The sequence below is a fragment of the Chlorocebus sabaeus genome, chromosome X (genome assembly GCF_047675955.1).
Source record: "Chlorocebus sabaeus isolate Y175 chromosome X, mChlSab1.0.hap1, whole genome shotgun sequence".
Lineage (NCBI taxonomy): Eukaryota > Metazoa > Chordata > Mammalia > Primates > Cercopithecidae > Chlorocebus > Chlorocebus sabaeus.
The window spans coordinates 109,093,344-109,111,447 of NC_132933.1; the positions used below are offsets into that span (position 1 = coordinate 109,093,344).

An 18,104-nucleotide genomic window follows, 5' to 3' on the forward strand; every position below is an offset into this window, starting at 1 on the left:
TACATTGGAAATGATATGCATTGGTGTCCGGAGCAATGTTCCCTGCACCATGGAAGGATATTAAACGGTTGCCATTGTTATTTCAGTAATGGGTCATGTGCAAACTGAACACACATTTTACCTCCTTCCCCATGTTATCTATTGTCCGCCACAGATTGTTGTAATCCAAATATGCAATGGGATTCCATACTGGTGGAAAGGCGCCCCGAAATGGATACGTTTTCCCCTAGAACATAAAAGCAAACAGAATCAACCAAAAAGAGTAATACTTTAAATTTGAATGGTATTCTAAAACAACAAAAAAGCAACCAACCTAAGACTTTCAAAGTAACCAGACCCTCTACTGTGTCAGAAACATTCCCTTTGATGGGAACTGAATACATTATACCTGTACAGGCCCCAATTTAATAAAATGTGCAGAATCTCCATGCTACTGTGTTGGCTGGTTTTAATTTACAGTAAATAACAGCTTTACATTTATTTCTATTTATTTGGAAATTATACCTAAATAAAGGTAGCGCATCCTAGTATCTAATGCTGGTGCTACAATATTCTCAACTCCTGAATTCTCATCTAATCTCTTGAGAAAGCTGTTCCCACTGAGACGAGAGCAGGATGATGACGTGGAGGACCGTCTTTAGACCACATATAGGACAAGAATAGCAAAGCGGAATATCTCATACTGTTGTTTAAGGTCTACAAAGGCTTAATAAAGACTGGCTAGACTACACGCTATGCCTGATTATAAGCAGTGTGGAATATCAGGCACTTGCCACTGTGGGCTGCCAAGCATCCATTCCCCTTTCCTGGTGGTATCCTGGTTTCTTTCTGGGAAATTGCCTCTCTTCTTTTCTGTATAGCTGTGTAGGGAGGATGGTCCCAGCTACCAGCTCCCATTACAGAAAATTATAAGTTAGATTTTTTTTTTTTAAATCTCTACACCCCTATCTCCAGCTCCTGGTATAGCCTGGCTGTGAGCCTGTTATCTGAGTTTGGCCAGTCACACCCTCTCAGAGGACTCTGGCCATGGAGTGGGTCACCCACGTAGAGAAGAGAGTAGACTGTGGGTTTTCTTTCCCCGTGGCCAAGTGCTGAGCAGATGCTTCCTGCTACAAAGACCATGGCTACGGTTCCTGCCCCTAACTTGCCAGAGCTCTCATGCTCTTTGCTCATTCTCAAGTGTGGTCCTCCAGCCTCACATCAGTTCTGTAGGTCTTCTCATTTCCTTTCAGTACATTCCCTCTTGTTAGCCTGAATTGGTTTCTATTGCTTGGTACCAAGACCTCTAACATGAAGATGGCTCCTTCATTATTAGAAACCATTAACTTCATTTCATTGTGTAACAGCCAAAGTGCTAAGAAAAGCAAGGGTGAGGTGAGTCCCTAGGAAATAGACCAGAAATAGGTAGTTTATACGGCCTTATTTGCTCATTTAATTTCTTTTACTTTAAAAATAAATGTCTTGTAAATATTCATAAGGCCACATCTTTTCTACCAGTATAATTTGCATGATAATTTGATTTTTTAATTAAATAATTTACTTGTAGAAAGTCTACTGCATGCACTGCAGACTACTGAGAGCTGTACTGGATTTTTTAAAGGGCTAAAACAAAACTTCTGACCATCAGGGCAAGGACACAAGACATCACAAGCACGTGTATGCACACCTCCTGAGTAAGAATATATGGTGGCCATTAAGTGACAGAGAAGTAATTTTCCCTTCCACATAGCAAATTCAAATAACCTTGGCAGAACATGTGATCTCGTTTCTTATCTGAAAATGTTAACGTTTTAACACTGCAATACAACTTTTTGAGACTCCAAATCCTTTATCATCATCACCACCATCATCACTAACATTTATTGAGATCCTTCTCCATGCCTGACACTGGCTAAAGCCCTTTATATGCATTATCTCACGCAATGCTCACTCCAATTCTGTGAAGGCAAGAGCTATTGATATTTCCATTTTATAAATAAGGAAACTAAAGCCCAGCAGCAGTAGCTAGTATATCACAGAATGGAAATTTCCTGCTCCCAAAGCCTTTGCTCATAAAACATACTTTCCTGCCTCCTGTACAGTTGATGGAATGTGGAGATAGGTTTGTTCTAAAGGCATTTTTAAACTTCCCAACTTTCTCTTTTCCAAAAGAAAAAGAACTTTGAAATGTGAAACTTAGAAATCTTCCACGTGTACCTTTTCTGTTTCTAAGGAGTAAAAATGGAGACTTAAGACGCTTCAGGGGTGGAAGACGACCACTGAGGGAACATAAACAACTTTGGAAAATGCTAATACATACCCTGAGAGAAATGGGCAAAGGTATTTTACATAGAAAACAAAAATAGCTATGGAGAAGAGAGGGACTGAGGGTAAGTAATAGCTCAGGGGCAGCCTCAGAGCAGCTGGTCCTTGTTATAATTCCTCCCTTAACTGAAATCTGGAAAAATCTACATTTTCCTCTGTAAAATGCATGTATAGTCAAGGAATAGTCTAATGCAAAACTGATCTTTGCTTTGGAAAAAAATGTTATTAAAAAACATAAATATTGCCCGGGAGGCTGCAGCAGGAGTACTGCTTGAACCCAGGAGGCGGAGGTTGCAGTGAGCCGAGATTGCGCCACTGCACTCCAGCCTGGGCGACAGACCAAGACTCTGTCTTAAAAACAAATAAATAAATAAATAAATATTCTCAATAGTCTGGGAACATAAAGAAAAGTATCATAAATATAACTCAACAAAATGTGTCCCACATTCCTAATGAAGTTCTTCACAGAAAGATGCCAACTTGAGTATGATTTCACACAAGGTCCAAAGACCCCTTGATCTGAGCCTTGATAAACAGAGGTGGCAGGAGAAGAAAAGAGTTCAAGGAAAGAGGAAAATCTGGCCTGGCAATCATTTTAGAAATGGGAACCACGGAATATTTTACAAGAAGAGGCAGTGGCTCACACCTGTAATCCCAGCACTTTGAGAGACTGAGACAGGCAGATCACCTGAGGTCAGGAGTTCGAGACCAGCCTGACCAACATGGCAAAACCCTGTCTCTACTTAAAAAAAAAATACGAAAATTAGCCAGGTGTGGTGATGGGTGCCTGTAACCCCAACTACTTGGGAGGCTGGGGCAGGAGAATCACTTGAACCCGGGAGGCAGAGGTTGCAGTGAGCCGAGATCATGCCACTGCACTCCAGCCTGAGCAACAGAGCACGACTCCATCTCAAACAAACAAACAAACAAACAACAAAAAAAAACTCATCTCTACTAAAAATACAAAACAAAAAAAAAGAAAATCAGCCGGGTGTGGTGGTGGACACCTCTAATCTCAGCTATTCGGGAGGCTGAGGCAGGAGAATTGCTTGAACCCTGGAGGCGGAGGCTGCAGTGAGCTGATATCGTGCCACTGCACTCCAGCCTAGGTGACAGTGCGAGACTCTGTCTCAAACAAAAAAAAAAACAACAAAAAAAAAACACAAGAAGACCATAAAGGCCCATAACATAAACTTCTTTGCTGTTGATAAAGGATTTCATCAATTAGTTTCACCCCTATCAGTTTCTGGCTTCTCTGTTCTCATTTCACAGAAAACCCAAACCTGCTAAAAAGAAATGCACGTATGTGGGGAACACTTTTGCATGTGCGAATCTCTAAAGTAGTGCAGTACGGGTGCCTGGAAGCTGTCTCCTGGCTGAGTGAGAACTGCCTGACAGTGTGGACCCTCTCAGTCTCCAGAATGTGACTCTATAGTTTTCTCACCAAGGTGTCAGCAGTTTCTCAATACTAAGCCACTTCTCAGTAAGGAATGCCTTCATGACCTAAGAGGGTGAAGCAGGGGCTCTGGGAATACTTCCAAATGATTACTGCTCTTTAAAAATAAAAGGAAAAAAAATCGAGTGTAATGGTCAAGTTCATTTTGTACCTACACTCTGAAAGCTTACTAGTTTTCCAAAGTGGCCATTAATCTCTAAAGGGCAGTGTCTTTGATACAGCAGAAACTGTTTATGTCAAACAGAACGCAATGTCCCTGGAACCGTGCCCCCAAACACTTAAGTCCCTTTGAGAAACTACATCTTCAATCTACTAATGTTCATAATAACAGAAGACTATTGCCAGGAGATAGCAGTTTATGGCTCCCACATAATTCTTTATTGTTGGTTCTATAAGATAAGTTAAGTTTATAGTAAGCAAAATAGCATTTCCTGATTGGCACATTGGAGAGCTTCATCTCTCTGTACTTTTATATTTGAGTTAAGCAACAGGAAGTGAGCGTTATTAGAGTATCATAGGTCACTGGGGAAGCTGCCAAATAGCCTTCTTTAATCATCTTCAAGATAAAGAGTTATCTTCCAGATTAATTTAGAAATATGCCTGTCCAGCTTATATGAATACCTTGAGACCCTTCTAGTCCCATTGTTTTGTGACAAAGCCTGTAAGATGAATCTTTTGATGATTTATTTTCTATAGTTTATAACAATGCTTTAAATTTTAAAATCTCTAAGAAGAGGTCCATTAAATAGGATGGCAGTTTTGTGTTGTATTAATAGTTAACAAAAGCATTATCTTCCTCTTTCCAAATGTAGGTGTCCAAGCTCTCTTCAAACATACATAGCTTCACGCTATCTGCAAAAAGCCTTCATAACCTACATGGAGACATCTATCCTTTTCATTTGTCATCCTCTTTGCATTCTTTTAACAGTCCCACTCAAATGATGCCCCCATTGCCTTCACATCCTTCTGTTTTCTAAAATCTGACTTGTATCCTCAAAAGTCCATGGGTGCCCTTTTCTCTATGGTCACCAATGAGCTCCTTTTAGCCAGATATGAAGAGATGTATCCATCCCATTAGCACTTGGCTGAATTTGATACCACCCCATCAGATAGTGCTAGTTGTCCCAAGTCTCAGCCTAGTACCCCAAGACGCCTCCTTCTATGATCCACTGAATCCCCCAGAGTCTGATCCTTAGCCTTTTCCTTTCCTTCTGCCCACCCCTTTCCCATTTCCCTGGGGAACTTATCCACCCTCACATTTGTTATTATATTTGCACAGTCTTATGGTTTACATTTTTCATGCCTCTGCTCCATGTTTACGAATACCAAATTATCTATAACCTCTCACATCATTTCAAGGGCTGGCAGCACATTCCTATGTGTTTGTTTATGACCTGATATTTCATATTCTCAGCCTCTGTCTCAAGACTTGTACAGCTACCAATGCAATGGGCGCCTGAGTTGTGCAGTCCCATCTCTGGAAAAAGAGAACCATTACACTCAGATATAAATGATGATATATCATCAACAATGACGGGTTTTATTTTTTTAGACAGGATCTTTCTCTGTCACCCAGGCTGGAGTGTAGTGCTGTGATCACAGCTCACTGCAGCCTCAAACTCTCAGATTTAAGTGATCTTCCAGCCTCAGCCTCCCAAATAAGCTGGGACTATAGGTGTGTGCCACTATGCATGGCTAATTTTTGTATTTTTATTTATTTATTTTTTCTTTTAGAGATGGGGCCTCACTTTATTGCTCAGGCTGGTCTTGCACTCCTGGGCTCAAGTGATCCTCCTGTCTTGGCCTCCCAAAGTACTGGGATTATAGGCATGAGCCACTGTGCCTGGCCCCAACAGTGAAGGGTTCTAAAAGAAATTTATGTCGTCTTTTCCAAGGGATTCTAGTTATATACAGAAATTACAAACAAAACAGTTAAGACAGAAACAATAATGAGTTCTTCTGGCAGCTTTTTTGTAATTAAAGATAATGACAGAGTTTTTTAAAAAAATAGTTTTCCTCTTTCACAGATGTCATTAACTCAGGAGAAACGGGAAGTGTGAAAAAAGATGAAAATATCACACTGTGAGGACAAAAGGCTAGTTAACAGCTTTATTAACATATCATTCACATATCCTATAATTCATCCATTTATAGTGTACAATTCAATGGTCTTTGGTATATTCACAGAGCATGCAACCATCACCACATCTCATTTTAGAACATTTTCTTTACCCCAGGAAGAAGCCCTTAATTATTAGTAGTCACTCGTCTTTCTCTCACACTGCATTTTGAAGAACTGCCAAACTATTTTCCAAAGTGGCTGCACTATTTTACACTTCTAGCAGCAATGGATGAGGGTTCCAATGTTGCCCCATCCTGCACAACTCCTACTAATGTCTGCCTTTTTTATTACAGCCATCCTGTTGGGTGTGAAGTGATATCTCATTGTGGTTTTGACTTGCATTTCCCTAATATCTTTTCAGATGCTTATTGATCATCTGCATATCTTTTTTTGGCAAAGTATCTATTCAAGTCCTTTGTCCATTTTTGAATTGGGTTGTCTTTTTATTATTGAGTTGTTAGAGTTCTTTATGTATTCTGAATACAAGTCCTTTTATCAGATATATAATTTGCAAATATTTTCTCCCATTTTATGGATTGTCTTTTCAGTTTCTTGATGGTATACAAATGACAACACTTCAAAAACTTTTTTTGATGAAGACCAATTTATCTATTTTTTCTTCTGTTGCTTGTGCTTTTAGTATCATCAAATAAATCACTGCCTAACTCACAGAGATTTATTATTTTTTCTTCTAGGAGTTTTACAGTTTTAGCTCTTGTAGTTAGGTCTAAAATGAGTTAATGTTTGTGTACAGTGTGAGAAGAGGTCCAACTTCATTATTTTGCATGTGGATATCCAGTTGTCCAATATCATTTGTTGAAATAACTTACTTTACTTTTTGCACTGAGTTGCCTTGCTACCCTTGACAAAAATCAATTGGCCATAAATGTAAGGGTTTATTTCTGAAATCACATTTCTACTCCATTTACCAATATGTTTATCCTTATACAAGTACACATTGTTTTTATACAAGTATGCATTGTTTTAGCACACTAGCTTCATAGTAATTTTTGAAATCAGGAAGTGTGGGTCCTTCAAATTTGTTCTTCTCTTTTAAAACTGCTTTGGCTATTATGGGTCTCTTGCATTTACATATACATTTTAGGATCAGTCTCCCAATTTCTGCAAAAACAGTCAGCTAGGATGTTGAAAGAGATTGTGTTAAAAACATAGTTCAATTTGGGAAATATCGTCACCCTAACAATATTAAGCCCATGAACACAGGATGCCTCCATTTATTTACATCTTTAATTTATTTCAATGATATTTTGTAGTTTTAGGTATGTAAGTCTTACACTTCTTTGGTTAAATTTATTCCTAAGTATTTTATTGTTTTTTGATGCTATTTTCAGTGAACTTATTTTCTGAAGTTGTTTTCTTAATTTCATTTCAGACTGTTCATTGCTATTGTATAGAAATAAAATTTATTTTTGAATATTGGTCTTGTATCCTGCAACCTTGATGAACTTGTTTAACAGTTTTATGAGTTTTTTTAGTCAGTATCAGGATTTTCTATATACAAGATCATGTCATCCGCAAATACAATTTTTCTTCTCTCTCTCTCTCTTTTTTTTTTTTTTTTTTTGGAGTTCTTGCCTAAGTGCCCTGGCTAAAATCTCTAGTACAATGTTAAATACAAGTGGCCAGAGTAAATATCTTTGTCTTGCTCCTGATTTGAGAAGGAAAGCTTTCAATCTTTTACCATTGAGTATTATGGTAGCTGTGGGTTTTTTGTAGATGCCCTTTATTAGGTTGAGGAAGTTCTCCTCTATTCTTAGTTTTTCTAGTGGTTTTATCATAAAAGGGCATTAAATTTCATCAAATGTTTCTGCTCTGTCTGTTGAGATGATCACATGCTATTGGTCCTTCATCCTATTAATATGGTAGTGCATTACATTATTGGATTTTTTGTATGTTAAACTAACCTTGCATTCCTGGAATAAATCCTACTTAGTCATGGTGTATAAACCTTTTAATATATTGCTAGATTGAGTTTGCTAGTATTTTCTTGAAGATTTTTGCATCTCTATATAGGGATATTGGTTTGTAATTTTCTTGTGATGTCTTCGGTTGTTATTCAGGATAATACTGACCTCACAGGATGAATTGAGAAATCTTTCCTCCTCCTGTATTTTTTTAGAAGAATTTATAAAGAATTGGTATTAATTCTTCTTTAAACTGTTGGTAAAATTTACCAGTAAAGCCATTTGTGTCTGGGTTTGTTTCTGTGGGATATTTTAAATTATTAATTCAATCTCTTTTCTGATTATAGGTCTATTCAATTTTCTATTTATTCCTGAGTAGTTTTGATAATTTGTGAACCTAAATCTCTGAAAACACCTCCTGTGTTAGCATCTCTTACTCTGATCTTTACAGGTGTTATATGAAAATAGTTTCCATGGTCGTAAGTCTGGGAAATCCTGGTTTGTGTTCAATAGTCTTTTTTATTGCCAGGCTTCCTAGGACTCCTAATTTGTTAATGGGCACCTTGACTATCAAAGACAGGGATAGAATATGGAGCACTTCCAAAATTTATCTGACCACCAAATGCCCTGTTTTTGCCAAGTATTTTTAAGATTAATGTTGCTTAGAAAAAACTTGAGAAATATTCCCCTAGGCATACTTCACATTCTGGCTTGCACTGGCAGAAGCATGACATAACACAGGAAAATATGCAATGAAAGAGAAGCTGTGATAACCAGAATGTTTATTTTCCAAATGTTACACATGGGAATACAATTTCATTTGTATCCCTTCTGGACAAAAGGGCACATCATTCCACAACACCGAATCAAATAGGAGAAAGGAAGGAAACTGCTTGTACATCTAGCTAAAATTGCACGTGCATCATGGGCTTCACGCGGAGTTTCTGCCCTCAGCCCGTCCTCCTCCTAACAAGACAGTGCAGTGAGAAAGTACATCAGAGCAGGTAGAGAGGGCCAAGGGCAAAGCAGAGCTTCTTGTCAGCTAAGCTGTTAAGTGAGTGCATTCACCTTGTGTATCACAGTGTCTGGGAGGATGTGGCCTTACCCCCTACTACTGGATGAAGTTACTTCAGTGATGGCTTTATAACCATGATGGCAGAGATAGGGTGATGGCATGGAATGAAAGGGTGGATGAACTAAGAGCCATTATGCTCTTAGCACCAACTTCCCAGCATTTAAACATCAGAATAGTATTTTTTATTTTTTTTAATTTACAGATTAGGAAAAGTCACAGATACTCAGGGCTACTCCACTGGTAGATGTTCAAATAATGATGTCAATTAGTGACTGTACCCATGTCTGTGTCGCAGGGTCCACTTTTGTCACCCACTGCTGGTCCGCAAGTGTGAGCCACAGTGATTTCCTCCCATTGTCTCTGAAGCCTGATTTTTTTTTTTTTTCAGAGACATTTATCTGCTAGATATGGCTATGGAAACTAGGCTACTGTGTACTTTGGCAAATACATAAAACTAAATCTCAGCCCGAGGCTCAGTGTGTACCATTTGAGTCTTACGAATTGCAGAAGAGCTATGGGAATGAAAGGTAATTGAATAGTTTACTAATCATTCTCTTTGTTTGAAAAACCTGACATGAGAAGTCTTCTAAATGAAAACGACTCAGTTTCACAGCCTTCAGGATCAAAGTATTCACTACACTGAACTATAATTAACACTCAAGCTTTCTGTGATTCCATCAAGTATTTTCTTCTTCTGGTTGCATAAAACCCAAACACAAAGCAAAAACTAAAATGAAGTGCTATGAAAATAGTACTGGACTGTCAAATATCAGGTATTGACATTATTATCATTATTTGTTTCTTTTCGGTTTGAAGCTCTGTGTTTGCAAAGGTTAGTAATTAACTAGGCTTTTATGTCTGTCCCTCTTTCTTTCTCACTTCTGTAGGACCTTGAACCACTCTCATTATAACTTTCTCTTATCTCTAAAGTAGGAGTAACAGCCACTTACTAAAACTCTGTGGCCCAGTAGGTTTTCAAAAGGTATCTGTTCATTGAATTTGACATAGAAATGAAAAAGGTTTGAGTCTGCACGTGATACAGAGGGCTACATGGCAGCATCGATCCTATTAGGTGGCAGGATGAGGCAATGACAGAAAAGGTTTTCTAGCTGGCTCAACATGTGATCATGGGACAACTGAATTTCCCTTCTTCAGGAAGTGCCCAGAACGGACTAGATATGGGATTCATTGGACGTTAGAGGCTGTTTAAGATTTCAACTGTTAGAAGGCTACTTTGCAAAAGTTTGAAAATTAAAGATCAATGATTGAGTCTTTTGACTGGAGTAATGTGCATGCCACTGGGGTGAGGACAGGGGTTGCTGAGAAGAAATAGGAAGGAAGTAGAAAGCAAGGAGGAAGGAGGAGATTTTAACCTCCGAGAGACAACTACATTCTAACCTGAAAGGTCAGAACCTCCAGGAGTTCAGTTATCATGCAGACTAGAGCAATTTCTCTTGAGGAAGCTGTTCATATGATGTTTAATTCCATTCACAAAGTTCTTTTGGCCATTAACCCAAATGCTGAGGCCCTGCATGATTATGTGTGATCACAAAGTCCCTCAGCCTGAGTGTGAGAGAAATCCTTTGTGTCTGACTTAACTCCCTTTCTATGCTGCCAGTTGGGGGGTGATGCTAGGTTACTTCTCAATGAATGGTTAGAAAACAATTCCTGTAGTGAATTAGTCCCTATTAGCAATGAATGGAAGGAAGATGAGAGGGGTTCTGTTGGATGGACGGTCGATGACAGTGGCACAACAATGTGGATGTACTTAATGCTACTGAATTAACTGTACACCTAAAAATGGTGAAGATGATAAATTTTATGTTAGTGTACTTTACCATTTTTTAAAAGAAAATAAAATGAGTGGAAGAAAAAATCTAATAATTAACTTATTTTGCTATATATTGGGTTGTCGCTGAGTAGGAACTTTATATTTTTGAAACCAAATCTGAGATGTAACCCTGAGAGTTTATAGGAAGAAGGAGCCTCTGAGAGGAGATGACTAATGCTGACCTAGCTCTCCAAACAGTGCAGAGCTTTAAGAGGGATTCTGCCATTAAGCTCTCTGGGAACTCACAGGCAGCAAATGAAGTCTTTTCAAAGTGAGAGGGGGAAAAAGAATGAAAGTTACTAAAAACTAATTTTTTACCAGCTATCTTCATATATCCTTATACTGGATACCGGATAGATCAAACTGAAAATATGTAAACATTTTTAGCCTCTCTGCTTTTAAAACCTACTCAGAATTGTAATTGAGATAAGAAAGCAATCCCTCCTGTATTACCTCATTTCTATCATCAAAACATAATTTCTTACCATGAGCACAGGCCTGTCACCGCTTGCTTGTCCTTACCTAACTGGTGTTTGTTTGTTTGTTTGTTTTGTTTTGTTTTTTCTCTCTTCTACCCTGACTTATCCAAATTAGTAATACTTGTCAAGAACCGCTTCAAATCCTAATCAGGCAGGATATAATGGCATAACATAAAATACTGGCCAATACTTGGGCCATACTTTGAATAATAAGTTTACATGGATCATATAAGAAAAAGAATATATAGCCAGCAATTTCAAACCATGGCTTAGACCTCCAGACTTAGTATTTTAATAAAATAATAGAATCCATCTGTGGTCTTTAGCCTGCTGAGCCTAACTGGGACACTCTGGGGGCTGTTTAGCTGCGAGGTGCTCACTGAAAGCCAGAGGACCTCTCAGACTACAGCTCAGGGTGCAAGAGAAGAGCAGAAGCCACTGTGCCACATACAGCTCCCATGTACAACCACTGAGAGCTGTGAACTGTGAAATGTGAACTGTGTCACATACAGCTCCCATGAACGACCACACCTATATCCACAGGAGTCCCTGTTTCCAAAGTGGCATCTTACAACTCCAGAGCCTTTTGGGATAAAGTGATTTTTGTCATATCTTGGAGCAGTTTATTAGAAGGGTTCACAAGTTAACTTTGGAATAAAAAACAAAGTGATGTAACCCACAGAACACTGGGCTCAGAGCTGGAAAGCCACACTTTGGCTCCTACGCTCTCTGAGTTGGAAAAAATAATGCTGTTTACTCCTAGGACCATTGGGAAGCTCACGTGAGGTAAAACATGTATAGGTACACTACAGATGGAAGGCAATATTAATAGCATGGAATCAGGAGGGATGAATTCAGGTGTTTAAAAAGAAAGGAGGCAAATATACAACAAGTAACGTCCCTACAAGGACTTAACACTTTCTACTTCTTGAGTTTCCTTCTGAGAGGGATTGAAAGTGAAAATGTATCCTTCTTTGAAGACAAAAGAAACGTCTTCTGTGAGTTGGTATGGACAAGGTGCTAAAAGAAACTTCAAATGAAATGTCCCTTATCCAAAAGAAATTCTACTATAAGCCATGGGTCAAACTCTATTAGCAGTGAGGGGTTATATCTGGTAAGCATTAAGACAAACTCTGCTTTCTGCATGGCCTGCTGGCTAAAACCAAGTTTTCCTCTCAGCAACAACAAAATTTACTTAGTATTCCAGAACATACACATTGTGAAAAGCCTTTGATTTCAGTCGTTGGCATAGAAACCTGGAGTAAAGGGCTGTGGGAAGAATAGAACTAATAAAAAAAGAAAAAAAAATGCTTGCTGAGCTGTTACTGTCAGCAAAGTCTATGTTGTTTTAAATAAATCTTTATCACACCATTCTCTAAAAACAAATGGGTGGTATATATTTATAGTCTCTACTTTTATTTAGAGAGGATGTGAAAAGCAGGAAGAACGTGAGAATGCATGTAATTGTCAATTTCTCCTTTGACGTAGCCTCTGCAAAATGCCTTGCTCCATTTCTGGCTGGGTTCTCCCTCTCCATACCCCTCACCCTACCTGCGTTATGATGTGTGGGAAACTCACGGAAAGCCAAAAAAAAAAGCCAAAAAAAAAAAAATGGAATTCCAACATTTTCATTATTTCTGCAACACATAGCATTGCAAAATTTAACAGAAGATCTCCACAACTCAATGAAACACACTCATGCTGATGGAGCATCTTATTTACTAATGCAAGTAATGAATCAATCCACTTGGCATTCAGGTCCAGCTGCTTCCCTTATGCCATGCAGAAGAGAAGAACTGATAAAGAGAATGTTTTATTTTATTTATTTTTAAAATAATATTTAAAAAAAATTTTTTGTAGCAATGGGGGCCTCACTATGTTGCCCAGGCTAGTCTCAAAATCCTGGGCTCAAGCAATCCTCCTGCCTCAGCCTCTCAAAGTGCTGGGATTACAGGCACGAGCCACTGTGCCCAACTGATAAATAGAATGTTTTAAACATATCTAGCTATTGCTTCTTGTCTTTTTGGCTAAGATCAAGTGTAAAAATATCTAGCTGATGCCATTTAAGAATCTACCTTTAAGGTTCACAACGATATGATTCATTTATATTAATTTCACAGATCAGATATAATCTCCCCAATAAAACCATGTCAAAGTCACAAAATTCATAAAAGCTGCTCACTGTAGAAACCAGTCAGGAACCTATTATATAAGAATCAGCATCTACTAAACCAGAATTAGAAGAGGGATTCTATTCACAAGATCCATGAAGGATACAGGCAAAAATGTCAACTAATATTTATTTACTGTTCTTGTTTACTTGTCTTCTCTCTTTAGATGAGAAGGACCATGACAGCAGAAATTTTGATCATTTGTTCACCACTCTATCTGCAGCCTGGAACAATATCTGGTACAGAGTAGATTTTGCTCTGTAAATACATATTTCTCTCAAATACATAAATATAAATATTAAGCAATGAGTGAATTTAGCATATCAATGTGAATCCTCTATGAATGTGTAGATAGGCATAGTCTCAGAAACAGAAGGGATGAGGTAGAGGAAACACCACTAAGGTGTATCCTCAGTACTAAGGTGTATCCTCAGTATTCATCTGAGAGGCTCAGGCTTGGAACTGCACACTGTCTTGTCAAAACTTGCACTGTAAACACAATCTAACAAAGGTAAAGAGTAGTTCCTTGGTGAATAGTAAAAACCTTCCTAGAATAAGCTGACACTAGATGTGTTACAGACTGTCGACAGTGTTTAAACAATTTAAACATTCTTCAAAGTTTCGCATTGGGAAAATTTAAGAGCTGAAGCAATCTGGGCCACAAAGATTATTGATTGGTTTATGTAGACAGTGGCAATCCTCCTCTTCATTTCAGTGTTATTTACAGAAACGAATATTGACTGTATTAGATTATGAAAGCTGAAGTTGTCACAAAGCAATGCAGAAAGTGTCACAAAGACAATTTGCATTATTAACCCAATACACTATCACATTGGGGAAACACCCACTTTTCCTCTAGAAGTAGAGAAAAACAGTGAGAGTTAAGATATTTTAAAATGAGTAGAGTTACTTTTAGTATACAATTTATTAACCGTCTTATCTGGAATATTGAACTAAATATCTTCCGGCTTTTCCCTAATATAGTTTCCCGATCATCACAAAAACATCTACTACAACGAGTACTTCTCATTCCAGAAATGATATGATGTATTGGAAAACACTAGCAAAAAGGCATTCATTCAGATCAAATAAACTAAACTTTAACCAACCCACTATTTTTTTGCCTTAACATTGCTCTCTACCTTGGGTGAAAATATGTGTTCTCTGAAAGGTTAAAGTATGTGAGAGGATGGTTTAATGATATGTATTTCTATTTTTCACCTTTTCATTGGATGAGATTAAGTGTTCAATGAAAAGAATGATGCTTACCATCTGAAATGGGTAGCTATTTGTAAATAAGTACTAAAATTCAAAATAGAGCTTCAACATTTATTTTCTGACAGTTAAATGGCTGTTTTCCAGTTACTGCATCCATCAAACAATAACCAAGGCACAGTGATTGTACCATAGCAGGTAGTTAACACTGCTCTTTCAGGCTTCTGGGTCAAAAGATTGAGCAACATGGTCACCAGCACTGCATATGGGGACACAGTGAAGGACACAGGATGACCATCAGAAGAGAGCTGCCAAAAAGAGCCAGGACAAGCACAAACTGTAAGGCAGCTTCCTGGAGTCCACAGTCCCTGACAGTAGAATCTGGACTAGCAAGAGATAGCATAAAGTCAAAAGACCTTAATCTGAATTCCCTTACTCTCTTAGGCAGGTTACTGGGCCTCTGAACTTCAGACTCTTTCTGTGAAATGGCAAAATAACCCCTAACTTAGGATGCATGTGAGGGTTAAGTAAGATAATGGAGGGTTAAGTAAGATAATGGCACAGGGCCTGGAACATACTAGGAGCTCAGTAGGGAGGGTAGTCATTATTATTACTATGGGAGTGGTACTGACCTTGAGGGATCAACCACAGTGGTTGTGATTTAAAGGTGCCATTTGTTGTCCAAAGCATAGGCACGGTATGTGTTTTAGCACATACCTGCCACATGCTGCATGTGCAATAATTATGGTCTAATATTACCATTGTGTTGATGTGCATGGCCATGCAATGGCAAAGATCCAGAGGTTGACAATGCCTTGCATTCTTGTTTGTTTGTTTGTTTGTTTGTTTTTTCTTGAGACGGAGTCTCCCTCTGTTGCCCAGGCTGGAGTGCAGTGGCGTGATCTCGGCTCACTGCAAGCTCCACCTCCCGGGTTCACGTCATTCTCCAGTCTCAGCCTCCCAAGTAGCTGGTAGCTGGGACTACAGGCGCCTGCCACCACACCCGGCTAATTTTTTGTATTTTTAGTGGAGACAGGGTTTCACCGTGTTAGCTAGGATGGTCTCAATTTCCTGACCTCGTGATCCACCTGCCTTGGCCCCCCAAAGTGCTGGGATTACAGGCGTGAGCCACTGCGCCCATCCTCTTTTTTTGTTTTTATTTTATTTTCTGCCTTACATTCTTGAAAACAGCCTTGGGCTACCAAGTCCAATGCCATGGCAAGATGCCTTTGTCCAGTAGGTTAAGCAACAGCGCAGCCATATTTGTATTTTTGTGAAAGAAAAATATGGTAGAAGTTGAGCAATTCTCCCCTCCAGAAAGCTGAGGTTGTTTTTTCCTTAGGAACAGGACTATCAGGGTAGTGTGGATCCAACCTTAGAGCGGGCCCAGCAGCAGCAACAATATCAAAAAAGGGACCCTGGATGCTACTCTTAATATTTCTCTTTCCTTACTTAGGCACCTAATGTGGCATACATCAACTCCTTAAGTCTTTCCATTAGTTCACCCTCTATTAAAGCTTGCAGCAGGACCTTCTCAAGGTACAGAACAATTACATCTGGATTTCTAGAAAGCAGGGTTCCCAGTAAAGCCCAGAAAATTTCAGAGACATCAGAAAGTCTGACACTTAAGGTATGTAATTTGTAAGGTCCTGTTGGAAAGATTGGACAGCATGTCAAGATCTGTTGATCACTTTCAGGCAAAGTCAAAATTCTCAAACAGAACTTTATCATTTTAACCCCACCTTGCCTCCATCAAGAACAACGAGGAGCTAAATGACTTACAAAAGCTGGCTATGGGTGCCACTTTCAAACTATCACCTTAGCATCGTGTTTTTTATTATTATTTTTAAGATAGGGTCTTGTTCTGTTGCCCAGGCTGAAGTACAGTGGCATGATCATGGCTCACTGTAACCTCGACCTCCTGGGCTCAAGCCATCCTCTTGCCTCAGCCTCCCAAGTAGTTGGGACTATAGGACATGCACCACCATGCCCAGCTAATTCTTAATTTTTCACAGAGAAGAGGTCTCACTATGTTGCCCAGGCTGGTCTAGAACTCCTGGTCTCAGATGATCCTCCCACCTTGGCCTCCCAAAGGGCTGGGATTACAGATGTGAGCCACCACACCCAGCCCAATATCAAGTTTTAGGCTGGGTGTGGCTGGGAGACTAGCAGGTACCTAGCTTGAGGACATACTTGTAAATTTCCAGTTTTTCCCAGTTTTTAAAATGTACAAAAAAGGAACATGAAACCGGAAGAAGAGTAAGAAAGTAGAAAAAAAAAGTGGTCTTTCAATGATTGCATCTCCTTATCATATGAGCCAGGCTTCAGTGATATTGACAGTGAGATACCTTACTATAGATGTGTGTGTGTGGCCAAACAAACATTGGAGGTCCAGCACATCTCCATTCAGAGTCCTCAGTTTCATTTCCTAGGCCATATATTGGGATAATGAAGAGCATGCACTCAGGGGTTAGGTAGACTGTTAGGAGTTTTATAGCCTTGTCAAGTCACTTTAACCTCTTTGAACTTCTGGTTTCTCATACTTAAAATGGGGATGATAATGCCTGCCTAGCAGGGTGGATGTAAGGATTTAATGAGTTCATGCATAAAAAGCTTTTAGTTGTTGTTTATTGTTAGCCTCCAGGTAAACTAAAAACCTCTCAGCCTCTGAATCTCATCAGCATGAATCTGCTGATTCCAAGATAATCATCACACTCATTTGCTTCCCAGTTGGAGTGGAGAGTGAATTTACATGACTGTTTAATTAGTAGTTGAGTGCAAAGGGTTTAGTGGTCTCTCTCCCTATATTAAATGTGAGAATACAGGTAAAAGTGCTTAATAAATGTTAGCAGCTATTATTCTTACTGTTGTTATTACTTACTAGTCCATGGAAACACTGTGCAGCGCAGAAAAGAGAAAATGAGGAAGCAAAGGGGTTTTTCCTTTTTGATCACGGCCTGTTGTAACCAGAGTTCCTAAATACTTTGTGAAATTTATTATACTTTCTTCATTCCTCCCTTGACCTCTTAACCCACAGTTTTTCTAAAGACTACTGATTTTCAAGTCCAACAGAGCTTAAAGGTAAAAAGAAAAGAAAAGAATAAAAAGACTACTGATTTGCTTTTTCATGTCTGTCACCACCAGACTATCCCAAGCATCTGAAACCACGTGGCTATCAGAGTTTACAAAGGTTTCTGGTCTCTTCTGATTGGGTATCAGTGTACATATGTCACAAGTATCCTCAACTCCCAGAACACAGTCAAAGCCCTGTAGCCTTCAGACCCACAGTTATTGCCCAAGGTAGAGTAGGGGAAGGGATGTATTTGTTGAGAAGTGATGTGGTTATTGGTGTGGGAATCCTGACATTAGAATGAGTAAATAACCCCCTTCCTCAGTGACACTAGCTCTAGGAAGTAGGCTGCAATGTCCGATGGGAAATTTGATTTCTCAAGGCATGTTTCCAGACTCCAGCCACTCCATGTTTGGCTTCAGTGAGAAAGAAAAACACTGGCAACAGCTGTGGATA

The 18,104-nt window shown here is 39.0% G+C and overlaps 1 protein-coding gene across 1 annotated transcript in view; it reads right to left on the reverse strand.

Annotated features, from left to right (window-relative positions):
* The window catches only part of MAOA (monoamine oxidase A), an 83,374-nt gene that overhangs the window by 35,020 nt on the left and 30,250 nt on the right, over positions 1-18,104 (reverse strand). The window contains exon 4 of the mRNA XM_007991453.3: positions 122-226. Within this exon, the coding sequence (XP_007989644.1) occupies positions 122-226 (105 nt within the window). The remainder of the gene's footprint in view (positions 1-121; positions 227-18,104) is intronic.